Genomic DNA, 20,303 nt, shown 5'->3' with positions numbered 1-20,303 from the left:
ACCTGTAGGAAGCCTTTTCATCTGAACAGTATCATGCCTTCCCCAAACCCTGTAGCACATTCTGTCTTATCCCAGTAAAGAGATTACAAATTCCTTAAAGGTAAAGATTCTAAATCTCTTCATATTTATTGCTTACACTGCTAGTTCTAAGAAAAATCTGCAAGAAAAGTCCAAATTTTTATTTGATGAATATATTTTTGAACTAGACCTCAATAATTAGTGTACATGAAAGGCTTTAAAACCAAAATCCATCTTTAAGTATCACAAACACAGTCCAAGAGTTTGAAATTTTATTTTAATATGTTTCTCAGAGAATTATTTTAATGGAAACATGAATTTGAATGGGAAAGTGAAAGTGAACCACTTTCTGGTTGTTTGTCCTCTGACTTAATACACAGGAAAAGATAACTACATCTGTACTGTTCCTCTAATAAGATCAAGAAAACTTAGCAGAATAAACAAGACTAGATGTGTACTAGTTTCGCTTTCTGAGGTCATTTATCCTGCGAGATGGGCTGTACATTTTTGGATATGACAATAAGTTTGAACCAAAGCAGTAAGCAGTTACCAGTAAGCATAATGTTTATACCCATTACCCTGTTTGAAAAAGCTTTTATTATAAGACCAAAATGCACTAATTTGGATGAGAATCTTTTCCCAAGTAACTACCTACCCTGACTTCCCTCTCATTTTCTCCCTATTTCCCTCCACTCCCATACATTTTTCTTGCTAACAAACAAAACAAATATGATATTCTAGACATAATTTTATAATGGATACCATATTAATACTCAACCATTGGGGAGAAAAAAGGAAAGAAAACTTATTTGTATTTTGTCTTGGGTTCTTTACACAATGCTGTTTCATTTAACTGTTACAAAAGCTCTAGAAGGCAGGTGTAACTATGTTTATAAAAGAACTGAAACTTAGTGCCTAAGGGCACTCATTGAAGGTTCTGAAAGAAGCAGGATTTGCACTAAATTAGCCTAATTTCAAAACCAGTATGATCGCCATTCTCCTCTCTTTAAAATCTCTATTTCATGGCCTTCTTGAGAAACTCTGTACATACAAAGAATTTGAAATATTAAAATTTTTTTCACAAGACTATTTTAGATATGAGTCAAAGAAATTATAATACTTAAGCCAGCCTTTAAACGTATTATTTCTTAGAATGCTTGTCTCTCTTGCTTCTGAAGGAAAACATATACAACATAAACACTTTTCTGTCTAGTTGACTGGTTCTTGACACTTACTTTTTCTTTTCCAGTCAATGTTATATTGAATAAATAACCCTTAAAAACAAATTTTTTAAATGCTTGAATTGTTACTCACAGAATACATAGAAGCCTACTAAAGAACTAAGTCTTCAAACTGTAATGTAGAAATAAATTAGCCAATATAGTCAACAGCCTTATAAAACTTGCGAGAGAAAATAAATACAATTCTGATTTAGAATGTGCAATGACATATACAACTCAATAACCAAATGGCCATCCTTACCAGTGGCTCACACTTATTTAGCCTTTTTTCCCCTTTCTTTCATTCTAATATACAGGATCTTTCAAAGCACCAAGTAATTTAGTTATAATCGACTACAGAATACTAGCGGGTGACTATGAAAATAAAGAGTATTGTACTTTTTCCTCTTTGGTACTACACCTCAAACCCAGGGGTGCTCTATCACTAAGCTACATCCTCAGCCCTTCTTCAAGTTTCTGTTTTAACTTTGATACAGGGTCTTTCTAAGCTGCCAGGCTGGCCTCAAACTTGCAATCCTCCTGCATTCCCACAAAATAGATGCCAGTACATGCTTGTCTACGTTAAATGACTGGGAGGACAGGGATATAATAAGATTTAGTCCTTTTGAAAGATAGTCACCCTCCCACCTAAGAATTAAAAAACAAAACTAACGAGAAAACCAAGCAAAACCAAATTCCAAGACAGACAGGCACACAACATACCAAAGAGAAAAATGTAACCTGTACAGGATGATTAAAATAAAAGATAATCCAACTAAATGTGCTTTAAATCACATCAACTAAAATATCCCAATAAAGAACTGAAACTTTTTGATTAAAAAAAAACTTTCTATCAATCCCCGGTACCCCCCACCCCGAAAAAAATAATCTTTCTAAAATGCTGCCTTGATGCTACCAGTGAAAGTAAAGCAGAGTTGGACTCAGAAAGCTAAGAGTAACAGGCTATTAAGCAATCCCTTTAAAAGACAACAGATGGCTAATAGTTTCAGTCTAATACAAAAACAGCTACTTTTTCTTTTTCCTTGTAACTCAATGTTTCTTTTAAATTTTTCCAATTGCTCATTCATTAATAGAAGTTACTGGGCCTCTAGTAATTTTTTTGTTGCTTAAAGGATAAAGAAGGGGAAACAGAAAGTGAGTAAGTACATCAATATTTTTAAAAACTCAAAGCCTTCTAGAGCTTTCATTTCCAATCATAACAAGTTATGCACTAAAGGCAGTTAGAGCACAAAATGAATAAAAGAAGCCACAGCGTGCCTCTACTAATAATGTAAAAAAAAGGAAGATTAGAAAAGCTGTGATCCCAAAGAACACATAAAAATACAAAATAAGGATATAAAAGCACACAATGCTTTTCTAATTATTAAATGCCATTTTAATATCTCTCTGACCTACCTATCACCTTAAAGTCAGCAGAGCAATACAAGCCCACTTGCTAACTGGCACAGTTTTAAGATTACTCCGATGAAGACAGTCCAGTTTGCTGATTCTCAGCCAAAACAAGCAAACTAAATTAGTCTGATCTGAGGCAAGCTCTAAGGAACTTATCCATTTATAGTTGAAAAACGAAAAGAGCCAGAATTTTTATTGCAAAAGGGATTTTATAAATCACCCATGAGCTCATTTTTATAGTCAGGAAAACTAAGTTCCAAAAGTTTAGCGATTTGCCTCAAATCATACAGTAAATTAGTAGCAAGTTGATCTATGCTCCATGCAATTGCTGAAATAATTTCAGTCAAAATCTTACTGGGCTGGGTGTGGTGGCACATGCCTATAATCCCAGCACTCAGGAGGCTGAGGCAGGAGGATCGCTGTGAGTTTCCAGGTCAGTCTCAACTTCATAGTGATACTCTGTCTCCAAAAACAAACAAACAAACAAAAAACCTTACTCACAGGGCCAGGGATTTAGCTCAGTGGTGCGAGCACCAGCCTTCCAAGCACAAGGTCCTGAGTTTGATCCCCCATACAAAAGAAAAATCTTACTCCCAGAATCCAACTCTAATATAGTCAATCATTACTAGACATCAAAGCTCTTTAATGTAATTTTCCTCTTTTGTTATGTGAAACAATGTAATTTAAAAGATCATGTACTTTGTCTTGGATGGAAATCCTAACTAGCCAGTGTGGTAGTATTTACCTGTAATCCCACTTACACAGGAGGCAAAGGCAGGAGGCCTTGCAAATTCAAGACCAGCCTGGGCAATTTTCCAAGATCCTGTCTCAAACAAACAAACAAACAAGGGTCGGGTAAGTAGCTCCATGGTAGAGTGCTTGCCTAGCATGTATGTGAGGCCTTGGGTTCAATCCCCAGTACCAACTGATAGAAAGACAGATAAATAGATAAGCAAGCTGGGGGTACAGCTCAGCATTCCCTGGGTTTAGTCCCTACAAACCACAAAATGAATGAACAAAAATTGTTCTTGAAATCACAGACAAAATCTATTTGATACCGAAAAATAAGTATACCACTGTTTACCTGATTTTGAGATAGGAGATTAGGACAAGGCAAGCTGGTTGAACAAGAGGGCGGAACCTGACAACTACAGAGGGCAGAACACAAGTTTCCCAAGCCCTGCAACTGGGACCAGTCAGAAAAGTGCCATTTTTAATTTTTCACTCACATCTGGCATAAAACCAAATGAACCTCTAAGAGCAGAGTGTGGCCCAGCGGGTATCTGATAATGTCCCAAACACAATGTTCAGATGGGAAAGGCGAGCTCTAGGAACAAGATGCAGGAAAGAGCTCAGCAGTTAGCCTTAAGGCTGCTGCTAATCTGCTCGAGATGCAGCTCTCACTGGGCAGAGCAAAATTCCTCTCTACCAGTAACAAATTTAAATCTTCGCTATCTTTTTCTCATGTCTTGTCCAATTCTTTGTTCAAGACACCGAGAACATGGAAGGAATTTTTCTGGGACCCTAGAAACTGGAAACAATTGCCTCAAGATGAAAAATACTTTAAAATAGGATTTTTTAGTCCACTTATGGTAGTACTAGAATTAGTTCCAGTTACAGAAGAAAAAACAAAAACTCAATCCGTTTCAAGGGTAAAATACAAATTAAAATGTCCCACAGCTCTATGTTCATTAGATACCCAGAGTATAGTGAATCAACCTTATTTTGTAGGCTATGCCAGGAAAATATGCCTTATTACATGCCTCCTAATTGGACCAGATAGAACTACCAGTTATAAACAGCCTTAAGCAAGTATCTTTGTCTTAAGTGTTTCTTATCTAAAACCCTTTTGAGTTTACTGACTTTGAACCTAATGATAAAATTTTAAAAATCACACAATTTTAAAAAATTAATGCATATATAATATTTAATGCAAAAAAATTCACAAGACTGCTGATAATTTTTATTTTTTTAAAAAACAGGTTTTCTCTTTACATCCTTGGGGGTAAGCAGAAAGGAATAACAGCTGTTAGCAGAGGTGCAGTAGACAGAAAAGGCAGTGCCTCACTAGTCTGTTCTTCCTCCGGCATCCCTTTCCAATAATGGAGTCATGCCTCTCCCAAACTCAGCTCTAGCTACAGCCAAGCAGCTATAACTGAGCAAAGCTTTCTCACATTTATCTTCATAGGCCACGAAAAGTTTTAGTTCGAAACTTCCCAAGGACTCCCCTACAACTCTGACATCAACTCCTGCCAGTCTGCCTTCTTCACCCATTGCGCCCTGATGGGGCCATGCATTAGTGCATCCCTTTTTGGGACACTCAAGCCCACAACCTCTCTGCGCCTCTCCTCACCACTCTACTTTAAATTGCAATTCCCTACCTCTGCATTCCTTAGTATCTCTTACGTGCTTTTTCCCCCTCATAATGTCAATTGCCCCCATGATATACCATGAATACTGCTTTCCTGTTTATTGTTTCTCTGGCCACTAAAATGCCAGTACTACGAGGGCAAGGATTTTTGTCTGTTGTTCACTTTTATGCCTTCATTATGTATGAAAATGCCTGACACATAAGTTCCATAAACACCTGTGAAATAAATAAATGATTCCAGTTTGGGGTAAATAATGTTGTATGTATTCCTTCATTAGCTATCAAAAACATAAAACTATACAAGATGTTGTCAGATACAAATAGTACAAAATACATTGTCTTTGCTTTCAAAAAGTCTTGTTGGAGAATTAGGAGTAATATACATGGAGTAATTAGTTAATGATATAGGCACCATTAGTATGACCAGTAACTAATTAGGTTTATTGGTATGAGACTATGGAACCAATCTTATTCTTTTTTATTGTACCTGTTATATAATACTACATAAATAAGGATTATATGAAACTGCTTCCCACAAGTTCAGAGAGGTAAAAAAGGAATAGTTGAAATGTAGGACTCTGGGCAAGAGATGGGGTTTGATGCTGGTTTTATGCATGATGGCACACAATGGCAGTGAACAGGTGGTAGGCATTCCAGATGAAACAAATTGCATGACAGGGCATAAAGACATGTGAGAGAAAGTGAGAGGCCTACCCTAAATAGAACAGAGGGTCTTCAAAGACGAGTAGTGGTGATCTGAATAGGACAGTTTGAGTGAGACTAGGTTAAAAAGAGTACAATCTTCTGAGCCAAGGAGTCTGGTCTGGGCAAGATCTAGGGACCCATCTACCAGTCTGGTATACCAACTTCCCATGTGAACCCTGGATTCCTGCTCAGGTTCACAGCAGCAACTTTCTGCGGACGCAACCAAGACTACCTCCTACTCCTGTCTCATTCCCTTTACTCTTCTACACAGCTTTTAGCCAAGAACTAACCAAACACAAGAAAGGAGGAGCTAAAGCCAAACTTCTCCTGCCTCAAGGCAAGACAGCTTCTACAGGGTAATTTTATTTCCAAGTTTCCTGCTGGATCCAATGCAGCTAGCTATCCCCTGAAATCACATCTGCCCATCTCTGATTCCCCTGCTTCCTCACACACCTTCGCTCTCTTACAGGTAACATTTGAAAGGAGACCTTTATGTCTCACTCACAGAACCCCCATCTTAGATTCTGCTTTTAGGGAAAGGACTAAGACAAGTCTATCATGAAGATTACATATTCACAAAGAAAACTACATGTTTACGAAGAAAAAGTTGCAGAGAGAAATTGTATGTAATTCAATTTGGAATCAGAACAATGGTTAGTGAGGGACAAAGAAGTGAGTGAAGGCCAATTAAGGATGTTGCTCAAAAGCAGAAAGTGGCCCTGGAATAGGAACAACTCAAACATAACTCCTCGATGTCTTTTTCTTACAAAGCAAAAAGTATTCCTTCAACAACACTGTCAATGTTATACCACTGAGTTCTCTTAAATATATATATATATATATATATATTGAGAAATTTTCAGAAACATAAAAAGAATTACAATAACAACAGGACTCTAAAGTTCTATCTCAGGTCCCTGAACATCTACATTCAAAAACAAGAAGATTCAGTATAATCTCCAAATGTTTATAAAACATTGATCTTATACATTGGTCTGTTAGATTTTGTACTTTAGAAATTTGAAAGATTCTTTATTAGAGTCAGTAGCAGCTTACTTAAACTGGAAATGTGTCCAAACAGAGTAACATCTGGTTTTCATCTATTCTTATGAAGCCCAGACTGTTTGCAATAGAAAATAAGATATGGGTCCTTAGTTAAAAGAAAAACAATGTGAAAACAAGCAGCCTAGTTAGTATAAAAAAAAAGATAACAGCCCAGGAAAAGCGTTTATACCATTGTATAAACTCTCAATTTTTGAATGTGAGAAACGGTGCATCATCATTTAAATTTGTTTGTTTGCTAGATATCTTAGACAAGTTAAGCTTCTTATGCTCTTGGCTCCCTTTCAAAATTCAGACTTGGCAAAAATGCCTGCAAATAAAAGTGACTATCTTCAGTTAATGAGTAACAACTTTTAATGTTACATGTCTCAATATACAGAACACAAGGATATTACTGAAACAGAATGATTTTATCAATATTTTTTCTCTCTGACTACTTTTCTATGTATTTATATAGCTAATAGCTGTGAAAATGTAAATATATATAACAATTGATTCAGCAGACCTACTGAAGAAAGCTCTCCCACTAAAGAGGCTCCAAAGAGCATTAGAAAGTTATGATACATGAAAGTGGATCTAAGCATCTGAGTCTCTCAATGGAAAACATTTTTTCTCTTCAATTGTAAATTGATACTCATCCCAACAAGCAAGCAGAATTTACCCTTCAATAGCCCTTGCAATAGCAATCCCAAGAAGAGCAGTAGTGAAGAGCAGAGAAGCTTTTCCAACATGCTTCCCACAGAACACTGTGGAAAGAACACTCAGGAGAGGCTACAAGAAACATTGTCCAATAGGTTTTGAAGGTGCCTCTTATTTATTTCCCTTTGAAAAAGTCACAATATGTTTGGGAACTTAGAGAAGACTGTAAGATGCTTTGGGGGTAGGTGGTGTTTTCTCAATTTGATACATGACAGAACACTTTCTATAACCATCAAAAAGACTGTTTAAAACCCTCCATAACCACGTGGTACATGATCATGCCTCCCTTGTAAACCTAAAGGTCGAGAGCCATCACTCAATCACCCTATCTCCACTCCCTTACCTTCCTACCTTAAACGAAGTCTAAGATGCTGTAGTGTTTCCAACTTCATAATTCATTATAATCAAGTAATTTAACCAAATATGTTCTTGAATCCTACTTTCCAGAAATGCTGATTCAGTTATTTTTAACACATACTGTAGGTAATTTCAATTCGGGTCAAATGCTGGGGCGCTCCAAAAACCCCAGAACAACAATATTATGATCAATAACATGACTATTTTATGATTGAAGCCAGAGTAACTTGAAAAGAGACAACAAATTATGTTGAAAACTCAGCCTTGAAAGGACTGGTAAAAATGAAAAAGGTAAACTGAGAAAAGTTAAACTTCATTCTAAAACAGTATTCTCTGATACATTACTCAAAATATTAAGGACAAGAATTTTGCCCTACCATAAGAATTTTTAGCTTGTGCTTCACTAAGAAATGTCAAGAATTCTTGAATTCTCTGAAACTAATTTTTGAGTATGTGAATTTATGCCTTTATATGGAGAAATGATCCATCACTTTCAGCAATATTCATACTGCTCAGTTATGAATGAAATGAAAAGCCATTTTTTTATTTATCTACTGGAAAAAGTAGTAGTTAACACCATGAATCAGACACACAAAAATATTCTTCCATGTAGTTTTCTCTCTCAGAGCCAAACAAAAGCAATTTACCTTTGTAGAGTCATATTTAAGGAGCTTGTACAACCCTTAATCTTGTTCTGGGCTTCCAGATGAGTCATTCCATTTGCACTTATTCCATCAATGCTGAGGACCACATCTCCTATTCTTACATTTGCCTGGGATGCCTTGCCACCATCTTTTAGCTGAAATAAATACATTTCATCAATTGAGTCATTTTTTAAAAACAAACACAAATTCAGATAAAAATGTTCATATACTATTACTTGCTTAATATGTAAACTTAAAATTCAAAGTACTTTCGTGTTGATTTTCTCAAATTCTTACTGTACAAAACAATTTATGATAAACGTTTTCTGATAACTTCTCCATTTCTTTATTATGCAACAACAGTATGTGATCATCATGAATTGAGGGAAGGAACCAGTCGTGAAAACTTTACAATTTAGCAGAAGAAAAAGAATATAATCTCAATGCCCCCCCTCATGGGGTTTTTATACTCTTTGAAATAATTTTTTAAACTCTATTAAGCAGCTGTATTTTTGAGCCCAAAAAGTCACATATGGGGAGCAAGTCTTTCCCATTGAGTCCAGTTTATATCCAATGTTTATGAACTGAATCCTTTCAGATCAAATATCCTTAATATTGGCTGTACTTCCTCCTTTAAGCATTAAAAGGAGGGGAAGGAAACTCCTTATATATGAGAATGCCAGATTTTTTTGTATATCACAGTCCTTAATCTCTAGTCTTCCTTCCCTTGTTCAATAAAAAATTCTTTTCTTTGTGTTTGTATTATTTAGTGTCATCTTCAAATTTCATGCATATATATTTCATTACTCCAAAAGAAGCAAATGTAAATCATAAAAGAAAAAAATGTAATTTTCAGATACCTACACACATGAAAAATAATACAAATCAAAATAAACAATTCTAATTCAAATGATAAACTCAGTGTTTAATAAATACACACAGATTATACTGAATATTGAGATACTAAAAGATGGGAGAGACCACTCTCCCCATAGAAAAAAAGAAAATAACCAGGAATCCTCTAGTATTTGAAACTAAAGATATAGAGAGTTTTATGTTTAGGATGATGAAAAAGTTCTAAAAATGGACAGTATAGTGTTGATGGCAGCACATTTTGAGGATATTAAATTAATGCAACTGAACTGTATGCTTAAAATTATAAGAACAATTAACTTTGTTATATATACATATATAATTACCTCAGATTTTTAAAAACCTAGCCATTTTAAAGAACATTTAGTCAAATTTCTGATAAAAACAAAAACACTACATACCAAACAAAAAAACCCTCATTTTGGGCTGGGGATTTAGCTCAGTGGCACCCTTCTGCCTCATAAGCACAAGGTCATGAGTTTGATCCCTAGTACCAAAAACAGAAACCCTCAGTTCACTGAACAAGAGTTTACTGCTGGATTTCACAATTTGAAGGCCATGGATATATAATGGATATCATATGCTACATTTTATTACTATCAATTGTCAAATGCTTTCTTTAAAAATAATAATCAAGGCAGACAAATCTCAGATACAAAAGCTTTTCGATCTAAAAATCAAGAAAATAGTATTGACTGCTAGAACCATGGGGAAAGAAACCTTATCTGTTTCCTCCCCATATGACAGACCTTCACAAAATATACCCATTTTACTAGATGACATATATGATTTTACTAGATTAAATAATGTCTGAACTTTTGGAATCAGTACCTTATTAATTAAACATTAAAGGAACTATTTGTTAATGGAAAACACTAACTGTTCTTCTCTCTTATACAGAACTAAACTGAAGTACCTTTATAAAGGAAACTTCCTACAGCCAGCTTTCACGTCCTATGCAACTGTGGGAAAAATCACTTATGTCACAGGTCTATTATAAGTGGAAGGGACAACAGCTGAATAAGATGTTAGCTATTAGTTTTCCCTTGACCTCTGATTACTACTCTGAGAAATGCAGGGGCTATGCTAGGTGATCTCAAAGCCTTCTAAGATACTGCCAGTTTTAGAAGTCTATTATGTGAACTACAGGTACAAAGTTTTAAGTCTAATCCTAAAATGAGAGTCAAATCTGGAACATCTTCCTGATGGGACAAAGAAACATTTATTCCCTGCTAAAATAAGAAAATAATTTAAACTTTGGAGTCCTGATAATGAGAGAAAATAGAAACATAATAATAGTTTCTCTTAGCTTTTATTTGGGCCAAGGGCAAGTATAGAAAAAAGTAACCAGAAATAGAACTGCAACTAAATTATTTATCCTCATAAGAAGCAGCCTTAAAAAAACAAACACTGAAACTAAAGAGCATTTGCACTGAATATACCCAAGAGAAGCAATTTCCAGTCCAGCAGTAATATACAGGTAACAAAGAATATAGGAAGGAAATAAGCACATGAGAGACAATGCCATAATCAGATAAACTTTCCTTATTCCTTTTTTGTGCCAGTGCCTAGGAAACCCTATTTTCTCAAGTTGTAATGTAAGCTAGTGATACACAGCCACCTCTCTGTAAAAGTCTTTTATGAAGGCGGATGTGGCTCTGCAACAAGAGCAGTGAGCAGTGGCCTGTAGGTAAAGACAGCTTTCCAGCTCCCCCGGCTGCTGCAAGCCTGGGCTGGGTCTGAGGTCCTTGCTTCTGCTTCAGGCAGTGCGAGCTTTGCCCTCACCAAGAGTGTTTGGATTTGCATTCCAGCCCTCAGGAAGGGAGTCCTGAGGGCACCCACCCCTGGGCAGCAAAGACTGGGGGAGGCTCCCTCCTGTTTCCATTACTCTGAAGTTCACCTGACTCTGGAGAGCCCACCTGCCTCAGCCTGCCCTGCTCTGGCCACCTGCATGCCTCACCTGTCTGCACTCTCTGCTCATGGAAACAGTATGTCTTCCTGTCTATTCCATGTTCAATGCAGACCCAGCCTCGCCAGTGAAGAGCATTCCTTGGGCTCAGATCCTGATAGAAGAGGAGTGTCTTTATTCTAGCTAGCATCATGGTCTTTGGTGCTGCCACACCCAGAGTCTGCTGGGAGGGAAAAAATGGGCCCGATGTAAACTGAGCTAAATGACCCTCAGAGGTGAAGCTGGAACAGTCTGGACTCTTCCTGTATAGGGGACCAGAAGGAGCTGAAAATGTCACATGAGAAAAAGAAGTCACCCAAGGGATGTAAGCTTTTTCTCCCTCTTGTGGTGTGGGTTTTCACAGATTTAAATTTTCACATAAACTCCTTTCTCTTTAAAGTTTTCAGTAATATGAATCATATTAAGCTTTCAACACTGACATCTTTTATACATCTCTAATTCCTTATTCTCTACACAGGCTTCCTACTTGTATGAATTAAATTTAAGGCACGAAGATCCTGAACTGATGCTGTAAGTGTGTACTGAGAAGTGCTGGGGAGAAACAAATTTAAGGTTTTTGAGAAGGTAGCACCCACCTCACTGACTACACCCCTATAAGCTCCATTTTTCCCCACTGCCACTCCCCAAGCCATTTACTCATCAGAAAGACAAGTGTTTCTTTTCTCTTAATTGGCTGGTATGCAGCATTATTATGAATTGTGAGCAGCCAAGGAAAGAGTTATTTGTATAGCTCATCTTTTCTTACTTTTGAATAGCTTTCATTTGTTTGAAGCACTAATAACTTTCTGTCATCAGTCTATCTTGTACATGTTACAGCCAGAAGTGTGTATTTCATAACTGTACAATGTGTAGGAAGGAAGCAGTCATAAGCGACCCCTGGAGTCAAGCACAGTATAAATTACACTAATCACAAGCAAATGCTTCCCCTTTGATCTTCAAATACATTTTTCACTACTGCTGTCCAATTTTCCATCAACTTAATTGAAGATGTATGCTTCTTTAAAAAACATTACTTTCTGATCTCATTGAAGTTGCAAACAAATACAGCTGCACATACTGGAACTACCACTAAGTTCAACTCCTGGTTAGTGATCTGACATGAAGCTATTACAGGACAACTGTAAGCTCTTCAAGAAACTGCTATCTTTCCTTAGCCTCCCCATCAACTTAGGAAAGAATCTTGTATGAATCACATATACTCACCTCTGGAGATAGCTGCATTTTAGCTCTTTTATATATAGTTACAGATTACAAATTTTCTCTGGAAAGAAATTCGTCTTTAGTAAGTAGAACGGAAAGACTGTGTGTGTAGAAGGATGTACATGTAAGAAAAAGGGATTGGTGCCTTTGGCTTCCTTAACTTATATTCACTAGGAAACACCCAAATATAAATTTTCTCCTGGCACTTTATGAAGAAGACCTTCTCACGTGTCATTTACTGCCCTGAAAAAGAATGAACTCAGGAAAAGTGGCAGTACTATTTGCTGAGCATCAACAGTGAGTCAGGGACTGTGGAGGTGCTCATCAGGGACTGTGGAGGCTACTTTAAAGATGGAAAAACAAAGCTTCAAAATGGTTAAGTGACTTGCTACATTCACACACCAAGTAAGAACACATTACTGAGCAGACTTTGAAGTCAGGTAAACATGAGTTCATATTTTGTTCTGCTATTTGCTCTTTGTATGAATTGAAGTAACTTGGCCTCTGAAAGCCCCAGCTATCTCTCTTGCAAATAGGGACTATAATTTCACATGTATCACAGACCTGCCAAACTGATTAAATAAAACACTAGCACAGCACGTACCACAAAATGTACAACAAATGCTCACTATTATTTGTTCATCATTATACTAAGCCACAAAATTTGCATGGGCTAGAAGTATTCTACAAGGACCTACAGAGCAGAGAAGTCAGCTTTTCAAACTGACCAGTCAATCCTGGTTTTCTTAAAGAAAAGCCAAATATCTCCTTCCTTCATTCTCTTCCCTCTGCTTTTCTAAGCCTAAACTTTCCTTCATTCAACAACAGAGATGGACTTCCCATTGATTCAGAAACCTAATTCATCTTCCTTCACTGCTTACTACTGAGTATGGGCTTTTCAAACTCCATTCACCCAGAATGGTGACCTTATTTGCCACTTCCCAAAAGAACTGTATGTTTCCAAGTTAGGGGTCAAGGAGAGGAAGGAAGAAAACCAGAAGATACACAGGAAAACAAAGAAGGGCATCAGTATGGATCACAAGAGAAGAGAACCAAGACCATGAGAGAAGACAGAATTTATGAGATACCTCAGGTGTTGAAAAACCAGATCTAGGCCTTGGCTCTGGGTATGCTGTACATCCACACACATAATAATATATAAACTGGAAATAGTATCAAAATAATCACTGTAGAAAAGATTTTACACTTTGTTTTACATTGGTAAAATGACCCATGACTATAATTACTTAAGTATTATCTAGAGAAAACTCTCCTACAGTAATATTTAGGTGCATCCTCCAAGACATCATTATTATTTTCAAATAAAAATAAAACTAAAATTCCTCAAAATTCTTAATCTCCATACACATATGTAGTTCCAGCAGTATCCCTTTTGAAAACATTTCAACAAAGAAAAAAGGAAGCCCTACTGTTTAAAAAATGCATAGAAAATAAAATGTTAATATCTCACATGGCAGACCATTAAGATACATATACCAAAAATATAAATAGAAAACATATCCACAAAGAAGTATGCTAGGTTAGAACTTATGAGGTGTTAGATATTCCTGCTATACTAACCCCTTCCCATAGCTTTTATCTCTTACAAGTACCTCAATCACAAAGGAAAAACTTTCACTTTAAAAAATAATAACCAAATACGGCAGAGAGTATTTTGAATAAGTCTAATTTTTAAGATTCCTAAAATGATTATTTGATACAGTTGGTGTATTTACACTAAGCTTTTCCATAAAAAAGGCAAAATGTTTAGCCATAACAGTAACTCTAATGTCTTAGAATTCTCTAATGAAATTCATTTAACCTTCAAAATTACAAGAACTGCTCAGTATACACGCAAGAACCTCATTTTGCCTTTCCCTATAAAACTCAGAAAGTAGGTATCAGGAACAGAAATGATTTACTAAAAATATGCAAGCCCAAAGCCTACTACCAAAATCAGTTTTTAAATAATACTATCATTTTAATTGTCACATGTTTACTAAACAAAACAATTCATGCTAATTCCAAAGACATATACTTGGGTAATTATCCCTTAATGTACTATGGGTAAGAAGCAGGAGACATGACACTTACATTATGAGTCACTACCAAAGTACAAGTGTTCAACCTTCAGCATATTTTCAACAAATATGGAATGCTTAGAAACACATGACCCTAACACCATGGGTATGGCTGGTATGCGAGAAGACTAAGTAAATGTTAAAGAAGAACAATAAATATGATAGCTACAAGAAGAAACACTGAAATTTCCCATGTCAAACAACCATGGGAACCAAGCATAGGAAAATAAAAGCTATTGTTTTTCTAACTGTACTGTTACCAAAATTTGAAGAAATCTTCTAATAAAATTGTATCAATTGATGAACAGGATTTCCTTGGGGCAGAGAAAGCACTGAGAAAAAAATTTTTTTTAAATCTAATGAGCAACCTTTAATTTTGTTTTACTATGTATTTTCCAGAACTAGTTGCACAATAAAATATTTCAATTCAGACACATGAGCCTGTGTGGTTGAAATTTTCTAGGCACCGCATCTATCTCCCACACACTTTCCAGGGTACAATAAATATGACTGGTTATGTCACTGCCCACCCACTAAACACCTAAGAATGTATAGGTACTATATTATGCTTATATTAGAAAACTTACACTGAACTTGTTTTCCTGCCAGTTATATGTACTACTCAACCAACCAAAATATCACGAATAAATAAGATCTCAGAGGAGTTGCTTCCAGCAAATGGGGCAGAAATAAAGAAAATTCACGAAGTCATGCTTTTTTAAAAATTCATAAATGGGCCGGGGATTTAGCTCAGTGGTTCCACCGCCAGCTTCTCAAGTGCAAGGTCCCAAGTTCAATCCCTGATACCACCCCAAAAAAAAATCATAAAGGCTTTTTGTCATATCTCAATTTGTTTGCTATTTCTCCAATGCTTATTAATCTATAATATACCTACAATACTGTACTTGAACATGTGATGTCTTTCTATCTTACATTATAGTGCTGTTATAGTGCTGGTACTTCAACCAACCAGTCTACAGATGGTACTCAAATACATTTAAATGGATATTGCTATGAATGTGGACTGTTCCCAAAGGCTCCTGTACTGCAAAGCATGATCCTCAGGAAGGCAACATTGGGAGTTTGTGAAACCTTTAAGAGACAGAGCCAGGAGGCAGCTGATTAAGTCACCAGGTGCATGACCCTTGGATGGGATTAATGTAGCTACTGTGAGATCCCAGTTAGTTTCCACAAGAATGAAAAGTTATGAAAGAGCCAGATTGGCCGGCTCCTACCCACTGGCTTCCTGTCTCACGACGTGGTCCTTCATCAGATGTGGATCCCCAGGGACTGCCTGATCTTGAACTTTCAGTCTCTAAAATTGTGAGCTAAATCAATCTTTCTTTATGAAAGACCCAGTCTCAAGTATGTTATTATAGAAATGGAAAACAGACAAATATAGATATCTAATGTGAATATACTCCTTGAAATTTTGAGATTACTTTTTCTTTCTCAAATAAAATGATTTGGCTTTTTGTAGGTTAGAAGAGTAGGGAGACAAAACAAGCAATCACTGACATCTCTGTGAGTAAATGTATAAAATTCTTACTCATGTCAGCACTTTAACTATGAGTTCTACTTTCTGGTTTATGAGTCAATCTGTACTCATTTTCACCCAAAAGTTGGAGAACATACCTTATATGGCAGCAATGGGGAGAATAACTCAAAGTCTGTCTCTCTATGCCTTAGAAAACCAAACAGAAGGAAGGAAGGTGATCGTCTCTTTCCTTATAAAGTCACTGAGTTACCTACCTCAAATATAGTGCTTGTACTATTACTATTTCCATAGACTAACTGTACTTCCTATTGTTTACTGAAAGAGCATTTTATTCTGCTTTAAGGTTAATATAAAACAAGTCTTTTTAAAGTATGATTCACTACAGAGATGACACATGTCACTTTCATTTTATAGCTAGCTAACCCATGTGTCTACATAAAAGATTTAATGTGCTCTGCAGTAAATATGTGGATATTACCCTAACAGAAATGCTAAAAATATTGAGGTTTATAAAATGGTATCCAAAAATACCTCAAAAATCAATAAATTTGTTACATAAAGAGAAATCAGTGTTTCTATGCCCTGTACTCTGAAAATAAAAGGAAATAGTTTTAAAAAAGGGTCACAAATAATCCAAAAGGTTAAAAGCAAAGTAGTTTACCAGGGAAGAGATTAACACTGATAACTACCCATAAGGTACCAATCCTCCCTCTCCACCAGGTTCTGTTCAAAGATGAGATGACTCTTCTGAAACTGTATGTACATATATGGGACTATAACTTGACCCAAATTAATTTAAAAAAAAAAAAAAAAAAAAAAAAAAAGTCAAGACCTTATGAGTTAATGAAAGCTTAGAACAACGTTTTCCAAAGTGTGGTTCCTAACCACCAGCATACTTCTACAACAGGAGGAAAAAATTCAGACCCTTCAACACATGCTAAAAATGTTTCAAAACAAAAATTCTATTAGCATCAAGAACATTTAAGAACTTTAAGAATGAATATTTAAAGTGATGCAAAAATCATGACTTTATATGCTAACAGTAGCAAAACATAGCTTTAAAAACAAGGGATTCCCTTTTTAAAAGCTTTATACATAAACTTCATAGGATAAATCAACATTTAATAAAGGCCTATTCCAATAAGGCACTAACTTCAACTGGAACAAAAGCATAAAAGAACAGGCATGGCCCTTTCCCTCACTATTTTATACTGTTTCACTTTACCATTAATACAATTCTCCATAAAGCAACATTCCCCACACTACCTGACATAAAGATGAGTTTTCCCTCAATCTCTCATGAGGCAATTATTCTGAAAATTTTAAGTTACTCAACAAAGAAAAACATTGACTCATACAAAATATATGCCCACATTTAAAAATTATAAGATACAACAGACATAAAATCACTCTGTAAAATACTGTAAAAGTTTCTATATACTTTCCATTCTAACTTATTTCATATCTAAAAGTACATCTCATAGTGTTGTTTGCCTGCAAAACCACATTCTGAGCATGCTCTTTCAATACAATGACTGTATTTTGTATTTCGCTTTAGGTTTATCATGCATGAACTTAAACATACAATAAATATCTGATAAATTACAACATTGCAAATGAAAAATATTTCATGAATAAGTTATTAGTAACTTAAGTCATTTCCCCTTTACTTTCTTGTCTTATAGTAAACATAAAGTAATGGGTAATATTGTATATTTATTTTGGGAAACTTATCTGACTTTTTCTCTAGAAATTTTTTCTTAAAAGCTTTTTAAGATTTAAATTTTTGCTCTTTGCCAGGGATTTAGCTCAGTGGTGCCACCACGTGCCTCATAAATGCAAAGACCTGGGTTCACAGAAAACACCAGAGTAGCAAAAGCCATTCTAGGCAACAGAGACACTGCAGGGGACAACAGAGACAATTGCCAACTTGAAACTATACTGCAAAGTCAATGTGATAAAAATAGCATGGTACTGGAAAAAAAAAAATGAACACAACAAGGATCAGTGGAATAGACTGGAAGATACAGAAACAACTCTAGATGTACTCAGCTATCTCATCTTTGACAAAGGAGCCAACCATCATCCCTGAAGGAAAGATAGCCTCTTCAATAAAATGTGTTGGAAAAACTGGATTTCAACTTGCCAAAGACTAAAACTAGACCGCTATCTTTCACCATGCACTAAAATAAAATCCAAGTGGATTAAAGATCTAAATATTAAAACAAAAACTTGATGGAAGATAAGTTAGGCAGAACTCTCAAAGACATCGGTATAGGAAAAGACTTCAAGAACAAATCCTCAGTAGCAAGAGAACTAGCACAAAGAATCAACAACTAGGATCTCATCTTATTAAAAAGCTTCTGTACTACAAGAGAAACCAACAGAGTTAAGAGACAACCCACAATGTGGGAAAATTTTTTTATCAGCTGTTCCTCCAACAAGATCTACGATCTAGTATATATAAAGAACTCAAAAAAATCAGGCCCCCCAAATATAAAGACACAATTCAAAAATTGGCATCTGAAACGAATAGACAAAGACGTAAAAGCAACAAATAAATATATGAAAAAATGTTCAACATCACTGGTCATTTGAGAGATGCTGATGAAAATAACACTGAGATTCCACCTCACCCCAGAAAGAATGGCTGCTATCAAGAAATTAACCAGTAACAAATGCTGGTAGGGTTGTGAGGAGAAAGGAACACTTCTCCACTGTTGGTGGGAGTGCAGACTGGTACAACCACTGTGGACATCATATGGAGATACCTCAAAAAACTGGGATTAGAGGTCTCTTATGACCCAGCTATCCCTCTGCTGGGTACTTTCCACAACATTTAAAAGAACAGTACCACAGTGATATATGTGCACCCATGTTTATAGAGGCACAGTCTGTAATAGCTAAAACTTGGAAACAGCCCAACTGCCCATCAGCTGGAGACTGGACAAAGATGTGATTTTTTTTTTATAAAGCGGAATATTACTCAGCCATAAAGAATGGGAAATTAGAGTCATTTTTAGCTAAATGGATGCACAATGAGGCCACACTCTTTAAGTGAAATAAATAGGACACACGTGTAAATTCCAAATGGTTTATCTGGCTGAAAAACTAAAAGTGTAAATAAGGTTCAAATTGTATAATTGATAATGTGTAATAGGAAGAAAAGGGCTAAAGCTGCAGGGGTAGTGGGAAGAATAGGGGAAAGGAAATAAGGGAAAAGAAAAAAATATGAGAAAAGGAAAAATGGAAACAGTCTTTGTAAATAGGGAAAGGTGGAGGGGGTGAAGTAAGGACAGGGGTATGGGAAAAAAATAAGAACCAATACACATCACATAAAGAAATAAGATCCCAATGATGAATGTAACTGTACTGTATACCTAAAAAGTACCAATAAACTTAATGGAAAAAAAAAGGCCTGGGTTCAATTCCTGGTACCAAAATAACAACAACAACAACAACAACAACAATAATAATAACATCTTTTAATTTTTGCTCTTTAACATTACTGTGCCATCCAGAACATTTGTGGACATTTATAATTCTACAGACTGTGTTCAAAGTATATGATACCCACATCCTTTTAAGCCTCAGTATTATAAAGAATATCTGAAGGAGATTCTAGCTGAGCCACTAACAAGTCCTGTGACCCTGGGCAAGTCATTTACTGCACATCACTGGTGTTATTCTGCTTAGCTGTATGAGATGAGTGAACCAAGTATTTCAAGGATCCTTTTCAACTCTAAGATATAATAAATATTTATAGAATTTAGAACTTTTTGTTTATCTAAAAGTCATCACTAATATCCATTTTTTTTCTTGGTCACTCAAATTATCTTATTCTCCTACTGCTTCATATATATTATTTGTATTTCCCTATATCAAAACATTAAACAGAATTCTTGTGATTTGGATGAATTCGTGTAAAACCAGTTTTGGGTTTAAGATGGAAAAGACAAGATCATTGTGAAAATGATTAAAACAGAGGAAGAATTAAGACTATAGACAAATGGTAATCAAGACTAATTTGCACACCTAGATACCAAAATGGAAATTATGAAAAGATCTGGAGTTTGGTATCATATGCAGAAAATATAAACAGCACAGTAAATAAAGCTTCAGAAATCACCAAAAATGCCCAAACTGAGGAATCATTACAAACTATGAAAGTATACTAAAAAAAAAAAAAAAAA

General features: G+C 35.7%; 1 protein-coding gene across 7 annotated transcripts in view; it reads right to left on the bottom strand.

Annotated features, from left to right (window-relative positions):
* Positions 1-20,303, bottom strand: part of Pdlim5 (PDZ and LIM domain 5) — a 235,851-nt gene that overhangs the window by 128,684 nt on the left and 86,864 nt on the right. For all 7 annotated transcript variants that reach the window (XM_033758010.1, XM_019210573.2, XM_019210570.2 and 4 more), the window contains one exon: positions 8,493-8,644. In XM_033758010.1, the coding sequence (XP_033613901.1) occupies positions 8,493-8,644 (152 nt within the window). The remainder of the gene's footprint in view (positions 1-8,492; positions 8,645-20,303) is intronic.

The sequence above is a fragment of the Fukomys damarensis genome, unplaced genomic scaffold, assembly GCF_012274545.1.
Source record: "Fukomys damarensis isolate Sample0158 unplaced genomic scaffold, DMR_v1.0_HiC HiC_scaffold_32, whole genome shotgun sequence".
Taxonomy (NCBI): Eukaryota; Metazoa; Chordata; class Mammalia; order Rodentia; family Bathyergidae; genus Fukomys; species Fukomys damarensis.
Note: the sequence above shows the minus strand (reverse complement) of the source record. Positions and strands in the feature narration are given on the sequence as shown.